This window comes from Danio rerio, chromosome 25 (genome assembly GCF_052040795.2).
Source record: "Danio rerio strain M-AB ecotype USA chromosome 25, GRCz13ab, whole genome shotgun sequence".
NCBI classification, from domain to species: Eukaryota; Metazoa; Chordata; class Actinopteri; order Cypriniformes; family Danionidae; genus Danio; species Danio rerio.
Window position 1 is genome coordinate 19,050,407 of NC_141045.1, and position 17,053 is coordinate 19,067,459.

The 17,053-nt window shown below is 39.4% G+C and overlaps 1 protein-coding gene across 2 annotated transcripts in view; it reads left to right on the forward strand.

Moving 5' to 3' along the window:
• Positions 1-16,789, forward strand: part of galnt18a (UDP-N-acetyl-alpha-D-galactosamine:polypeptide N-acetylgalactosaminyltransferase 18a) — a 146,414-nt gene extending 129,625 nt beyond the window's left edge. Inside the window, exons 10-11 of one of the 2 annotated variants that reach the window (XM_087310267.1) lie at positions 1,214-1,378; positions 16,139-16,789. In XM_087310267.1, coding sequence (XP_087166393.1) covers positions 1,214-1,378; positions 16,139-16,285 — 312 coding nt within the window. In that variant the 3' untranslated portion in view covers positions 16,286-16,789. 2 annotated transcript variants of the gene reach the window in all.
• Positions 16,790-17,053: the final 264 nt, after the last annotated feature.

Genomic DNA, 17,053 nt, shown 5'->3' on the forward strand with positions numbered 1-17,053 from the left:
GAGGTTATATAAGCACAAGTCAATCCTTCCAAAAGCAAAGACTATATAGTATTCAATAATCAGTATGTCAAAAGACTTGTTGTCCAAATGCAAAGTTTAATAGTACTACATCCACTGGGATTCTGCAGCATATGATGGACAACTGACACTGATGTGCAGTCTATCTATATTTCATTTATACTGCCTCCATATTAGCTCTATATCAGCTGTCCAATTGCTTAATGCTTTTACTCGCAACTGACCTTAATGGACTTAACAGAAAAAACTAACTTGAGAATTTAAAAACTTGAGGATTTTAACAAACCTACTTATTAAACATTTACCATAGACCAGTCGTAATTGGTTGTGACTTTTATCTTAGTATTTCAATGTACTTCCAGCTAAAATGGAACATTAAGTAGGAGACGGGGCTTTCTTTTGTGTATCATTCCCTAATAGCAAACTAACCGTTAGAGGGTCATTGTTAAGAATACTTTGGCTTAAGCCATCAAACTGATATCAACAATGATAGACCAGCACTTTAAACACCAAAGAAAATGGTCTCTTTGTTTGAGGAATGCCAAAACAAACTATTTTTTTCATTGGATCACCTTGCACTTATTAATTGTTAACCTAAATAATTAAAATCTGTGCTATATAAATGGCAAATTTTGATCTCACATGGACATTCATATTTTCCAGGGTCTTTACACATACACAGAAAGAAAACAAAGAGACTTGTGTTATCAATAGTAGACGGTCCCATCAGTAGATTTTTATATAAATGAACACATACATTTCTCCATTATCAGCAGTGTAAGAGCACTTTAAGTGCTCTGTTGATGTAGCCCGTTGGCATTCAGCCCATGTTCAAATGGTGGGTATAAATTAACAACTGAGAGTCGTTCGATAAGGAAAAGTTATTCTTCTCTCTCAAGCCCATTAGGATGCAATCCTAGGTATCAACATTGTGATTTGAAACTGAGCCAAATCGTCTTAGAGATTTCACAGCAAAAACACAATTATCGGTCATGAATAATTCATTTTAGGGGTTGTGTAATACAGAGTTGAGTAATGCGCTGCCCAAACAGACACTCAGACGGCACAAATAAATGAATCAGAATGCTAAAAAGATATGTCATGACATTACAAATGTATTGTTGTTTATGTATAAACCCTATGCTTCAGCGCTTGAATTAACACAATTATGTGTTTTTCTCTCCTGTTGTTTCAGAATGTGTACTTCACAAGCTCTCAACAGTTGCATGTTGGAGGATTGAGTCCAACTATTGATGATGATGACAACAAGTGCCTGGTGGACGTGAACAGCCGACCACGACTGCTGGAATGCAGCTACGCCAGCAACAAACATATGAAACTCTCCTGGCTTTTCACCCAGGTATACAATCGAGGGGGGCTAAATGAGCAGCAGAGGAGTTCTGGAGAAATAAAATGAGGCATGGAGGACAGGAGAAGACTAGGGATCTCACAAAATGGCATAGAAATTTGTGTATGCCACTTTGCATACAAAAAAATAGATTTTTGTAACTTAAATATATATTTATTCAACTTAAATATTGACTTTATTTAACCACTTTAAATCACCGAATGGGCCAAAATCATTAATAAATACAATATTATTTATTCTTGCATAAGTTAACTTTTAGGACGGTTACTATATAAAGTTCTATAAATGAGACCCCAGGCCTGGAAAAATGTATGTTGTTGTTTTGGTCTTGCTTATGCTTACTTTTGTTTTGCTATTTGTTTATTTTTTAAGTATTAATGGTTTGTGTTTATTGCCAAGCAAGTTTTTGCCTTTGTGACTTTGTACCATTGGTACTGAAATTTGGTCAGAAAGAAGAATTCAGTGCCAAAGAAACTTTGCCAGTAAGAGGGATCACACATGACTGGCTTGTGGGTGGGAACGGGCAACCCATGGGCTTTTATTGGAGTGGGGCTGGAGGAATAGAGCGGTTCATGCCCACCAAATTGTCATCTTTAAGGGGTAAAAGGAGTATAAATTTCACACCAAAATCTGCTGACATCTGCACCTACTGCAGGACACACAAACTTGGAGAAGCTGTCACCCATCCACAAGGAAAACAGAAGAGTGAAGCTTTCCCAGTAGAGGAGTGTTTGGGCTTCTCTGCAGTGGGTTCAAGATGCAGATTTAGTTTGTCTCTCAATTATGTTCCTCCTTATCCCATAGCTGATCATTGTGGTGATCCTGTGGTTATTTCATGACTAATATTTCCTAAAGCCTGGTTTATACTTTTGCCTCAAGTGATCGGCTTGACCCATGGCGCATACAACGGGCGTGGCTGTGCATTCATACTTCTGCACGCTGTTTCTTTTGCTCTGCAATAACACTTTCGAAACGCTAGTTGGCAGTGAGGTGTTTATGTTCCTCTGTGTCGAGTTTCTTCTCTGGTGTTTTGTTTTTTCTGAACGCTTCCTTAATGTACAAGTGGCTCAAACTCGCTCATTTTGAGGCAGGAACCGGCAGACGTGCAACAACTTTAACCATGAGGTAAACACACAAAAAAAAAAATTTCCATACGGAGCTACTTCTTGAGATTCCACACTTGTAAATACTCGCTGCATCGGTCTCGCCCAGCTTTCGGTCCCGCACACACTCGTCAATGCTACCAAGCCGACCAATCACAGAGCTTGCTCTACGCGTCATTGCGGTGTATAGTTACACTTTTTAAGAGGTGCACGTCAGCGCAGGCCGCGTCGTAGCATACTAGTGTGCTTGATGCAGAAGTATAAATCAGCCTTAAGATGTGAATTGATGTTGTGATGTCTGTTGTCTTCAAGGGCTGGGAGGAGTCCCTACCATCTTCCAGAAGCCAGGGCCTAATGACATCTGCTGCCATGGGTAGAGCAGTTAGAGCAAGCAGCAAGGGAGCTCACTGTCAAGCAACCAAAGTTCGAGAAGTTATTGTTGCCTATAGCGTAGTTAGTTAGTTAGTAAGATATTATTTGTCCCCTAGGGGCAATTCAATTCATGGTGCATACAAGTAGCCTATGATATAATTTACAAATACACATACAAGTACATTCATATATTTACGCACGTACACATACGTACACACATACAAACTACATACAAACATGTACATACACACATACAACAAGACTTAAAAGGAAAAGTTAAATGTAAAGATAAAGACAAAACTAATCTATAATTAACATTTATCAGCCAGACCACTCTAGGAATGAAAGTTGCTTTCCTCATTTGAGTTCTGCAACCTAGTTAACAAAGTCATTGTACTGATGCAAGCCACTCAAACTCTGAAAACAGAGCATGAGAGGAGTCCTGTACGATTCTTAGTGGCAGATTTAGCCATGGGCAATATGGGCGATTGGCCAGGGCGGCATCTTGCTAGGGGTGGTGTGAACAAAAACAATGTAAGAGTGGCACAATAGTCGTTTGCCTAGAGCGCCAGTTCAGCTTGCTACGGTCCTGCCAATCCTGTAGGCTACTCCCAATGTCTGTTAGTTGCATGAAGTGTTAAGTAATCATATTGGCTGCTCTATCATTTTTTAGCAGACTCTTGTAATGTCCTTCAACTGGATCCTGGGTTCCAGCTCTGAAGAGTTATTGAATTGTTAGGGAAAAAGAGTGAAGCTGTCTACAGAGTACTGTTGCCTAGAATTGCATACATAAACTGCTGGAGGACCAATGCCATTGTGTTCAGGAGACAGATTTTGGCCCTTCTTATCCTTCCACCTTCTTTCTCTGAATTGCCTGTTGTTAACCCCATTGCTGAGGTGAATCTTGAAGGACGAGCTGGCGAGGATGTGATTGTGTGACTTGCCTTGAGGAACAGAATGGTTTACGCTTACATCTGACATATTGTGGAGTGGTGTCTGTCATCTCCAAGGGCTTGGGGGAGTCCTGGCTGCTCATCAGAAACCAGGGCCTGATGACATCTACTGTCATGGGTGGAGCAGGGAGAGTGAAGAAGCAGGAAATCACTGTGAGTGCCTAAAGGTTGAAAAGGTGTTGCTATCTACAGGGGAGGCAAAGGAATGAAGCCTCTGCAAGAGCCAGTGTGTTTAGGAGTGGAAGTTTGTACCTTTCTTATTCCTCCACCTTCTTTTTGTTGCTTTCTCTGTCCTAGGCCCCATGTAACCATGCCACAATGGCCAGTGTAAGTGTGTACCACAGGTGTAGAAGTTGATGTAGGGGTGTAGGCTCTTTCTGAAAACATAGCCCTATATACATTTTTGGATATTGCAAACTATGCATGTATGTCAGTCGACAGCGGCCTCTGGTGGATGTAAAGGAGAACAGCAGGCACGAATGGCACACAAGAAAAATTTGAGATCTAAAAAAGCGTACACAGCAGCCTCTGGTGGATTCACGAAAACAAAAACTGCAAAAAAAACGTAGCTTCTGGGACGTATTTTGTGATCTCCAAAAGTTTTTATAGTGGCACGTAACACGAATGAGCCTGGGTTGACACGTTGCAGCGACACGTAGCACAAGCTCTGTGATTGGTCAGCTTGGTACTGGTGATAAGCATGGGCTGTGAGTGTTTAATTGTCGAGTCCCGTGAATAAGCTGCAGATGGAAACCTTTGTTTAGTGTTTACCTTATGATTAAAGTTGTTTCACGTCCGCAGGTTCCAACCTGAATGGGCGAATTTTAGCTACTTGTAGTGTTCAGAAAAACAAAGTACCCGTGAAGAAACTTGACACAGAGGAACATAAAAAGCTACTGCCAGCTAGTGTTTTGAAAGGTGTAACAATGTTAACAATAACACAAACAGCATGTAGAAGTATAAATGCACAGCTTTGCACAAGACAGGCACCTTGGGTCATGCCGATCACTCAATGCAGAAGTATAAATCAGCCTTATACAGCTGTGTTGAGTACATTTTTTCAGCTCTCCTCTCTTTTGCCTCATCCTTTAATCTCTTTTCTCTAATAGAGGCTTTGGCACCAGATTTGGCACCCTTTTTTCCAAGCATTGTTGGAGGAAATAATGCATTTAACAACACTGCAATTCAGATTCCAAAGTAATACAAAACATTATGCATACAGAAAGCTAATGTTAGCTGCATGTACTTTTACATTTTCTTTTCTTAGCCTCGTTGAAGCATAGCACTACTGTGTGTCATAGCTAATTTATTCCTTCTTTTAACTATTTCAAAGGAGAAACTCTGAGGGGGCTCTCACACTTGGTTCAATTGCCTGGACTGAACCAAAGTTTGATTGTCCCCCCTTGCCACCTTCTCGGTTGGATTGTGTTCACATCGCCTCTTCTCCTTTTGAACCCTTGCACTTGCGTCATCAAGCTGCTGTTTTGTGTACAGCTGTTGCTAGGTGATGGCCACAAAAGCAAAGCGTTAAAATGGAGACATACATATATAACAGTCATTCTGCTGTTACTGAATCTTTTGCTTTTAATACCAACATCAAAATACAGAGAGCCACTGCCACAAAAAAAATATTAAAAACACTTAGAACATCACGCGATGTCTGCAGAAGTCCTTTTTGGTGGAGACAAGCAAACATTATCACTGTTTGCACTGGGTCAGTCCCGCTTGTTGCCAAGGTAGTTGATACACAGACACACACGAATGAACGTTATGGAAACTATACTTTGTTGTACAGTTGGCGGTTCACTCCCGTTATTTGGTACGATTGCATTTATATCAGAAGTGAGCTGTACCAGAGTTCCCACTTACTGTACTCCAGACCACCACTTTTAGACGGACTCGTTTATGGTTCATGGGTGCGCACTCAAGTTCAGAAGACCGTGTTTACACTAGCTAAACATACCGTACTTTGACGTCAAATGAACTTAGGTGCAGACCAAAAGTGCTAGTGTGAAAGCACCCTTACTCTTTCTGCTTGATGTTGCTGTAAAGGCTGATTTATACTTCTGCGTCAAACGCAGCATTGACGCATAGCCCTTCGCTGTGGCCGTCGGCGTCACTGACGTGCACCTCTCAAAAAATGTAACTACACGTCGCAACGACGCGTAGCGCAAGCTCAGTGATTGGTCGGCTTGGTAGCGCTGACGATTCTGGGCGGGACCGAGAGCCGTGCGGATGGTGCGAGCGATTGTTTACAAGTGTGGAGTCCCATGAAGGAGCTCCGGATGGAAAGTTTTGTACTGTGTTTACCTCATGGTTAAAGTTGTTGCAAGTCCGCCAGTTCTTGCCTCAAAATGAGCTTGAGCCACTTGTACATCCCGGAAGTGTTCAGGAAAAGCAAAACAGCAGCGAAGAAACTCAACACAGAGGAACATTTACACCTCACTGCCCACTAACGTTTCGGAAGAGTTATTGCAGACCAACAGAGACAGCGCGCTGAAGTATAAATGCACTGCTACGCGTGTTGCATGCGCCGTGGGTTATGCTGGTCACTTGATGCAGAAGTATAAACCAGGCTTAAGAATGGGTTTTAACCACAGCGGTTCAAACTTTTGCTCTGCCCAGTGACCAAAAATATTATCAGCATGATGTTAAAAAACTTTCTAGTCAAACCATTTTTCTGCTATCTTATACCAAAAACGTAAATAAGGAGAGTATTAATAGCTTAAACTGTGGAAGAGCGTTGCTACTATGTGTTTGTATTGTATTGCAATATAAAGCAATTAAATCCTGATGTTAAATCAAAAGTAATTCACAAAAAATATGATTTAATGACAACAATTCTCTAATGTTACAACTGAATTAGTTAAAAATAACCGTATAAAATGATAAAATATGATATGATAAAAACATGATAATAATTGTACCCAGCTCAAATGTAAAAATAAAATTACCAGAGGTAGAAGAGAAACAGGGGGAGGAAGAGACAAAGAGGCGTGAAGATCAGGAAAGCACAGAGCAGGAAAAGAACAGCTCAGGAAAAGCGACAGAGCAAAGTTTACCAGCTATTTTGTATCTTTCTTGACCATGTGACCAAAGCCCAAATACTGAGACATTCAAACTGACCAATCAACATGTGACCACATCGTAAAACCCCCAAAGTCCACACACCAGGCCCTGATCTAATCAGTATCTGCCTTTGGAGTCAGTATGGACCTTCCTGGTTGTTGCCATATAAACAAGTGCATATGATCATAGTTTTTGTCAAATCATAGCTTCTGTTAATGGAGTGAATGTATCTAGGGAAAAAGTAAAATACTAGTTTATAACAATTGCAAGACATTTATTTAGGACTTCAGGTGGCCTATTTTACATAATTTCTGATAGAAATCCTAAAACACAACTTGACACAAATGTCGCAGGTTTATTTTATTAAATATTTCATTAAAAACATCTCTTTTCCAAAGTTTGCCGTTCCATTTAACACAATCCCTATTGCACACTGACATGCCTGTATTTTGCTGCACGACTCAATTAAAGACATGTCAGATTTGTTCACTTTGAAGTTCTGAGATAATTTAAGTACTAATTCAAAACTTTGCCTTAAATTTGGCTGTCAGTTTGCAGCATCTGTTGGCCCTCCGGCTCTGCAACTGCAGTGGACACTTTTAGGATATCCAGCATTAATAATTCAGAGGTGTGAGTGGTGTGTGTGCATCCTAAAGCTCTCCTAATTCAATTCAAGTGTCATTCTGGATAGTAGCAGACATCTTGATTTCATCTATATGCGTCTCTATTAAAAGACGGATGAATTAATATATGTCACGGCAGGCGGTGTCTTCTGAAAGGTTTAGCAGAAGTGTGGTGTAAATGTCAGAACAGGTTATTAAAAAAGGGTAATGCTGCCCCCTTGGGAGAGATGTCGAAGTGGATGAACAAACACGTTGTATCAGAGTATGAATGATATCAATTCTCACACAAACCCTCGGGACGTGGTTTTATGTCTCAGATGAGCTCGGCAGGATAAAGGCTTTACTGCAGTCAACGCGTTTCTTAAAATGGAATCAGGTGGGCCAAATCCATTGTGGCCTTTTAGATGTGATGAATAATTGATAGCAAAGCCACTGAAAGAGTGAACTGGCTTTTGACTCATAGGAGAACATCAGAAATGGCTTTAATTAAGTTTTTATCGACTCACATTGTCTGTTGACAGTCTGCTTTTTCAGTCTGTCTCCAGGATACCGCTTGGCAGTATGTGAATAAATGTGTCGTTAAGCTTACCTGACACATGTACCCTGTTGAAATGTATTATTTAGCTCTTTAGGGCATTTGGCACCAACAGATGCGTGTGCGAAAACTGTGCTATTATTATTTCAGGAAGGCTGATTTGGAACTGAATTTAGTTGGAGGAGATGCAGTGGTCTCTAATGGTGACACCTGTTAAGTGATGCATGCCAGAATATTTTTAATTACAGGTCCTTGATAATAACTTTTGCTGTAGTCATATTTCTTAAAGGGATAGTTCACCCAAAAAAAGAATATTAACTTTCCTTTTAACCATCATGTTATCCAAGATGTCAACCCAAGCTCATTCTGAAGACAATAGCTGCGTCTCAAATGGCACACTATACACTATGCAGCGGAAATTCAAACCGTTTCCCTAATGACGTTTGACAGTTGCCAAATGAGTGAAATAAACGACCGAATTATCAAATAATACTTGTAACTGCATTCACCAACGGGAGGCGCTATAATCTCTCTCGTAGGAGAATTTTGCTTTCACCATCCAAAATAAATAAAGTTATCCATCATGTGCGCCTGATAGCTCCGCCCCTTCCGCTACGTGAGCAAACCTGCGGTCGTTGAATGCGTGAAGTGTCCATCATTACACACTTCACTTTACCGGCTGAATGAGTGCATCATCTGGGTAATTAAAGTGCACTTATTATTTTTAGAGTTTTCAGTGTGAACACACTACTTACACTATTAATACTACAAATTGGCGTAGAATAGTGCAAGTATGCAATTTGGGACGCAGCTATAGTCCCATGGATGTTTCTGGAGACCGCAAAATACGTCCTGGGAGGTACTTATTTTTGCAGTTTTTGTTTTTGCTAATGCGCAAGAGGCTGCTGTGCGCGCTTTTTCGGATCTCAGATGTCTCTTGCGAGTGCCATTCGCGCCCGTGCTGTTGTTGCATAATCCCACCGGAGGCCGCTGTCCAACGACCGTCTGTCTGACTGACTGAATGATTGACTGGGTGACCAGCCAATCGGCTGACCCACCCTCCTCCTTCCATAAACCCAACCTATTGTATCGATTGTAGAAATTGTAGAATATATTGTAGAAATGAGTTATTAAACTATTATGTTTAGAAATGTGTTCGGAAAAAATCTTTTCTCCGTTAAACAGAAATCGGGGGAAAAAATTATTCAGGGGGGGGCTAATAATTCAGGGGGGCTAATAATTCTGACTTCAAATGTACATACAACTTCACCAGATGACTTGAATACCTCTATTTTGGAAACAATTCATTAATTTTCTACTGATAGACATGATTCTGTAAGGACAAAAATCGAACACGGAATGTCATAAACAAATTACGAGTATAGTTAAGTGCAATAGAGCAAACATAAAAGTGAAACAAACAGCGCTTTATTGTTTTCGATCTAGTCAAATCATATTCAGGTACAAAAAATGAAAAAATCTCATATAAAATAACACTACAAAGACTTTACTGTTTAAATAGATCAACAACATTACTCTCTAATAAAGTTACAATTGGTAAATTACTTGTGTCTGAATGCTTTAAATTCTCTTAGGGCTTAAAAATGTGCAGATTTAAAAAAATAAACTTTTGCTCCATTATGTTAAACTTTGCAGTAACTCAACCAATGTCATGTATTTTGAACTGTGTGAATATATAATCCAATATAATATGTATAATCCTAAACTACTCATTCATTCATTTTCTTTTCGGCTTAGTCCCTTTATTAATCTGGGGTCGCCACAGCAGAATGAACCGCCAACTTATCCAGCATATGTTTTTACGCAGCGGATGCCCTTCCAGCTGCAACCCATCTCTGGGAAACATCCATACACACTCATTCACATACATACACTATAGACTATTTAGCCTACCCAATTCACCTGTAGCGCATGTCTTTGGACTGTGGGGGAAACCAGAGCACCCGGAGCAAACTCGCGCGAACGCAGGGAGAATATGCAAACTCCAAACAGAAACGTCAACTGACCCAGCCCGAGACTCGAACCAGCGACCTTCTTGTGAGGTGACAGCATGCATATCTTAAACTGTATTATCCCAGTTTAACAATGCAGATCCTGCGATGCTATTGCGGATGCACACATTGCGATGTTGATGCTCAAATGATATATTGTGCAGCACTAATTATTCATTCATTCATTTATTTTCTTTTTATTATTATATCCTTTTTATTATTATTAATTAGGAGTCGCCACAGCTGAATGAACCATCAACTTTTACAGCACAATTTTCATGCAGTGGATGCCCTTTCAGCCGCAACTTAACACTGGGAAACACCCACACACTCATGCACACACTCACATACACTACGGCTACACCAACTAATTAAGCTTATTCGATTTACCTGTACCGCATGTCTTTGGACTGTAAGGAAATCGGAGCATCCGAAGGATACCCACGTGAACATGGTGACAGCACACAAACTCCAGGCAGAAATGCCAAATGACCCAGCCTGGCCTCAAACCAGCGACCTTCTTGCTGTGAATTAGTGCTGCCCTAGCCCTAGTTATGTTTAAATTCTTTAACATTGTCACATTAACCACTTCTAACACTTCTAAGTTTCACATTTAGCACACTGTGTAACATTTTGTTCTACAAGTTAATGTTTCAACCCTGAATATGTGAATAAATACATGAAACGTGTCACAAATACAAATATTCCAACTGCGTGTTTTTGCCTGTGTATTGAGACATTTGGTTTCTGATACACCTTATGTCTGAGGTGGATTTGATACGGTGGCAGACGATTGGACAAGGGTGAGGTTTTGCCCGCGGGCTCCTCTTTCATGTTTGGTCTGTCTCCGGAGCCTCCTTCAGCGCTGTAAGAAGCCAAACCTGGAGGCTCTGCTTCAGAAGTAAGCACTTCAGGAACATCACTTTCTTTTTGACATTGTCCTCAAAGGATTTGGTGGTGTATTTCACATGCTATTTATTGAAAGAAAGGAGTTTCTCAAGGTATGAGTGTAGCTTTGATTTCTCACTTAGAGTCGCTTGGATTCTGCATTAGAAGGACGTGTTAACGTCTAAATGCTTTAAGTCCTGAGGAGATTTTTGAGTCATATAACCTGTTTTTTCTGAAAAGTATCTAAAGTTATTTCACCATAAAAAAAAATTCTGTCCTCATACTCTTATATTGTTGTAAATTAAAAAAAACATCTTCAGAACATATTCTAATATTCTGTCACTCCACTGAATATCTTAACTTCACAGAGTGTTACTATGTCGATTTATTGTAAGTAATACTTATTTAGCATCCTCGGGCTTTAGGAACCCAGATCATTCATTCTTTTATTTTTCTTTGGCTTAGTCCTTTATTTATAAGGGGTAGCCACAGCGGAAAGATGTTTTAATATGTTTTACACAGTGAATGCCCTTCCAGCCACAACCTAAAGCTGGAAAACATCCATACACTCCCACGTTCGCACACACACACTCGTATACTATGGCCAGTTTAGTTCATTCAGTTTACTTTAGTGCATGTCTTTGGACTGTGGGGGAAACCGGAGCACCCAAAGGACACCTACATCAACACACCCATGGAGAACATGCAAATTTCACACAGAAACCCCAACTCGTCCAGCCGGGACTCAAACCAGTAACCTTCTTGCTGTGAGGCGAACTTAATATGTAGTGTTTTTGAACTTTATTGCAGTAAAGTAGCCTATTTGAAATAATCTGTTGTGTTAGTTGCAATAGATATAATGCAACAGCTATGGCTATAAACACATTACCCAACTCTGCACTTTGTTTTTGACAAATATAAATATTACATTACAATACACCTTAGTTTGCTGTAGTAAAAACTGAAGTATATTACAGTATTTATTCGTTACAATATACAACTGTGGGTGCTGTAGCATTCATAATTAAATGGCTGTAAATACTATTAGATACAGTATAATAAAATCCTATAGTATTTACTGGGAATTAGTAAAGTATGCAGGTGGAGGTGGTGATATTTTGGTTTTGGTTGGTTTGTTGTTGTTTATTATATGTGATCTGGCAACACATATGAGTGAAGACGTCAACTTTCTTGTGTTTATAAATATCTTAATGTAGTTAACAACTTTTGAGTTTGTGTTTGTGTGTTGTATTATGATGTTTTGTCTATGTGTTGAACACCTGATGATGGCTATCCCAAATGGAGACTAATAAATAAGATCCCATCATATCTGTGAGTCACACAGCACATTTGAGGTTCTATGTAAAAGGTCTGGCTGCAGCCACATGTGCATGCACTGTCAGACACTAAAGGCTTTTAACTTCTACATCCTCCCCTCTCCTATACCCAGAGGTGTAGCGGACATTTTAAAAGTGGGAGGGACAACTGTATGAGATTCAAAAGTTTACGTTCATATAGACCTTTTTCTTGGCTGCTGCATGGAGGGCCCAATGGCGACCACCGTCTTCCGGTAGAATGTTTAGAACTTCCGTTTACAGCGTTAACAACAGGTAATTTGCAATCCGAAAATAGGTTTTAATCACATTTTGAGTAGATTACGGAGTGTGTTTGTGATAAGCAACTTTGAAATGTGTGTGTTAAAGCCATTATAATCTGTCAGATTTGGTTCAAGCACGAGAGAAAAACATTCTCCTAGTTCACGTGTCTGCTGGCAGAAATACAGCATGTGTGTGTGTTCCCAACCTGTCAGCTGTTAGCTCAGCAGCTCTTTAATGCGTGCACACACACACACACGCACGCAATACTTTACTGCATTATAGAGCAAACCAGATTACTGGCATGAAACTTAACAGGTGTGTAATTCACGCAATTTACAAAAATGACCAATAAAGGCCATCACTGATACTGACGAAGATTATTTTATTCTTTATAAGTGTGCAATGAAGATGTCTACTTATACAACCACCTAGAGATGCTTAAACATGTATTTTGAGGAAAAAGGGCAACAACTGGTGGTGTATTGTGAGAAGAAAGGTGGCAACTGGTGGTGTGTGTAGAATGGGTGTCCTGTAGAGGAATGTGTAAGGTCATTATTGTTTGGAGCTGCTGGAGAATGAGTTTATTTGTATAACAATGATTGTGTATGTAAAACACACATATGAAGTTATAATTGTGTGAGGTTTTAGGAAAATGAGTGATATATTATGACATTAATGTACCATCATGCCAATGTATGTAAACGCTCAGACAAGACTGAATCTATGGAGAGAGAACTCTGGTGTGAAAACAGGTGTTTGCATTGTAGGGGACAGGGCCCAGAATAACATGAGCACATAAAGATATACTAAACCCCTCAGTAAAGACAAAACATCCTAAAATGGTCAGAGTTACAACGAAGTGTGGTTTATTCATAAACTAATTTCGAGAGGATCACGTGCTTATAATCAACACGGCTGGCTCCTTGTTAGCTCCGTAATCAGCCCTATTAGATGATTACGGAAGCATTATAAATAACCTGAGTTTTCCACTCCAGTTATCTTCGTCTTGAAGCTCCCCCCCTTTCCACCTCTACATCCTCCCACTTTTTCTGATCGGGCGACACGGTGGCCCAGTGGCTAGCACTGTTGCCTCACAGCAAGAACACCGCTAGTCCAACCCATCGGGCTGGTTGGTGTTTCTGTGTGGAGTTTGCATGTTCTCCCCGTGTTCGCGTCGGTTTTCCCCGGTTTCCTCCCACCGTCCAAAAACATAAACCATAGCCAATCGACTAAAACAAATTATCACCCAATACAACCTGAGTTTACACTTCTCACGGTGACAAGCAGGGGAGTTCTCGAGACCTACCTGACCTCGAATTCCCCTCTCGCCCTTCTAACGGGAGGGAGCCCCGGGCTCGAGGATATTACGAGCTCAGGGCTCTCTCCCTGTCACGATGGGCTTACAAAAATACAAAAGATATCCAAATGCAGCAATAGAAGTTTTAATAATAAATAAGGGGACAGGCCAGGTTCAAAAATCGAACAGAGACAAAAGTACAACACAATAAACAAAAGTGTATCAAACAAAGTTAGAACAGGAATTCAAAAATATGATCACAACATGAAACAAAGTGAACAAACAAACAAACCAAAACGATGAGTCAGTGAGCAGACTAGGAACAGATAAGAGCCGGACAAAACAAACCAGAATCGGGTGAACAGGGTGCATGAGCAAAACAGCAAAAATCCAAAGGCAAACTAAACACAACATAACAAGGCTTATAAAGACAACAATAATTAGACAATGACAGACAGCTGGAAACAATTAGTGATCACGTGAACTACAAAGCAGGAACAAACCAAAACATAACTAGTGTCCAGAAAACCACAAGATGGCACTACAGCAGACATGACACTCCCGGGACAGTATGCCAAATACGCTTTATTGATTATCAGCTAAGTGTGAACTCTTGAAAGAGGTGGGGAGGGAAAATCAGTATAAATTTTGTGAAGAACACAGACACTTGGGATTTGTCCTGGGGAGAGACTGAGATGGGTCTGCTCCAGGCTGTCTCTGCTTTTTTGTAAAATATTCCAATATAGTATATTCTTCTGATATTCATAACCTCCAGACTGAGTTTTATTCATTAAGAGAAAAGCCGAAAACCACAACAATACTCTGCTGGCTGATTTGCATGTTGATTCTAATCGGGAGCCATTTATGTTGGGTTGGTTATATATTTGAAAGAAAGAGAAAATGTTGACTTTTGCGATGACGATCTTCATTTAAGCAGCACAAATGCCGTCTGAGAACAAAGAGAAAATGCCTCACAGCAGTTTTCCATCCTATTAGATCACATTTTTAAAATGATCAGGTGGCGCTGATCGACAGCAGTATTACTTCAAAGACGTTAAAAGCGAATAAAACAGATTAAAACTATCATTAACGCTGTCCAAATGTGACTGTTTATACGCATCAGCTGCCAACCAGAAGATCATAGCATTCGCCTTGCGCATACATGCAAAGCATAATGGGTAATTTTGTGTTCTGAGAAAAAGGTCTATTATTATTAATCACCTGTTTCTAAATGGTCAGTCTCTAAAAGTGAGGGGGGCGGTTGAGGAGGGGAATCAGTAAAATGAGGTGCTGGATCAGATTTCAGAAGTGCCGGATCAGCCGTGTTCTGACACAAATTAAGCCCTGGGTGTTAAATTAAGCCCAGACACTACTGGCTTCTACAACAACTAATCAAATGCAATTAATTTCACAATTGATCTTGCAGTTGGGTTTGTTCTCGTACACTAAGCGGGCATGGTCTGTTTTTCACTGATAATTTTTTGTGTAAATTAAAGTCTAACGAATATCTGTTATTCATATAAAAGGATTCTGTATCTTCAGAAGACTTGGACTCCTATTCTTTTTTTATCATTTTCATGTTTGTTTGTTTGTTTTTTTGTTTTTGTTTTTGCAGAGTTGTCTTATTTTTGTCAGAGTTTTGTCTGAAAATCCCTTCAGAAATCTCAGTATCACTTTATTTTGATGGTCCCTTTAAAACCTTTTCTTAAATTTAAGTTGCATTGCATCTACATGCTAAGTAATTCTCAATAGATTGTAAGTAGAGTGTTAGGTTAGGGTTAGGGTTAGTGTAAGTTGACATGTACTTGCAACATTTCTTATAATCAGTAAAATGTCTGTTATAGGAGCAGTATCAGCAGATATTAAGCTGACAGTCTACTAATACTCAAATGAGAAGTCTAAACAAAATCGCTCAGAATTGATTAACAGTATCCTAATATGTGTTTCAAAGCTAAATTATAAACTTTTGGGTTGGAAATATGGATTAGGGTAATGAAATGAGGACAGAAGTTAAATCTTGTACATTTGATATACTTTTTATTTAGGGTTGCCAGTTCTGCATATCAAAATCCATCCCAAACTGTTTTCATATTCTTGAACACTAGTTTAGTCCCCTGCATTAAAATTGTGTTTCCAGAGATTGTTCGTTAAATAAAAACAAACAAACTAGTAAGTAGCCTAATTCTGCAGGTATACCACACATTTGGCAACCCTGTGTGTAATGTTTCTAAGACTATGTTCTTTTGATTACTCTAACAAATGTGTGTCATTTATTCATTTGTATCTGTCTTGTGTTTGCAGGGAGGCTCCATTCAGAACAAAAAGTCGAAACGTTGTTTGGAGTTGGTAGAAAGTGCAGATGTGGATCATGGATATCAGCTGGTCCTTCAGAAGTGCAGCAGTCAGAAATGGACAATCACCCACATATTGCCTGGGAAAGTTTTATAGGACATATGGGACAAATCACTGGACCTACAGTAAACTCGGATATGGTGGCACATATTGGATCATCAGATTTGAGGAGAGAATGCTGTTTCCAGTCATTTATAACACTGTAAACATCTTATCGTCTTGTGTCGGACCTCAGAGACATCATGGAACGGACATTAGACATCTCCTTTATTACATTTTAGCCAAAAGAGATGATTGGTTTACTAACACTGATGCTTAAAGGGACAGTTCTCAAAAAACAGATTCTATTGAACACTGGAAAGTCATTGATCAACACAATGGAGAGTAAATGGTCAAAGAGTTTTCATTTTATTTTGATTAACTATTTCTTTAGAAGTTCTGCTGTATTTAAGAGTTGTGTCATTTTGCTACTGTGTAGCACATTGTTTTTCATTTCCTCAGGTTTGTGAATGATTATTTGATGAACAAAAATATTTTATAAATGTAAATAGTGTTTCTAAAAAATAATAAAAGCTTTCATGTCATCATCCTTTCATTTTACATGTGGTACAATTAGTTGTTTTGGTTTACTGTCCCAAAACCATTAGCTGACTAATCAGCTTAAAGGCCACCTAAATAACCTGAATATGTTTATAGCAGTTTTAATCATACTAAAAAATGATGATTTTTAAAAATTACATATAAAAATAATTTACATTTAGGCAGAAATCTCTGTTCATATAAAGACAGTTCTGGTGTTTACGGAAATACAGTCACAGTTCTGTCAAATCCACTTCTGCTTTTGGGAAAATCTCCTCTTCCGTC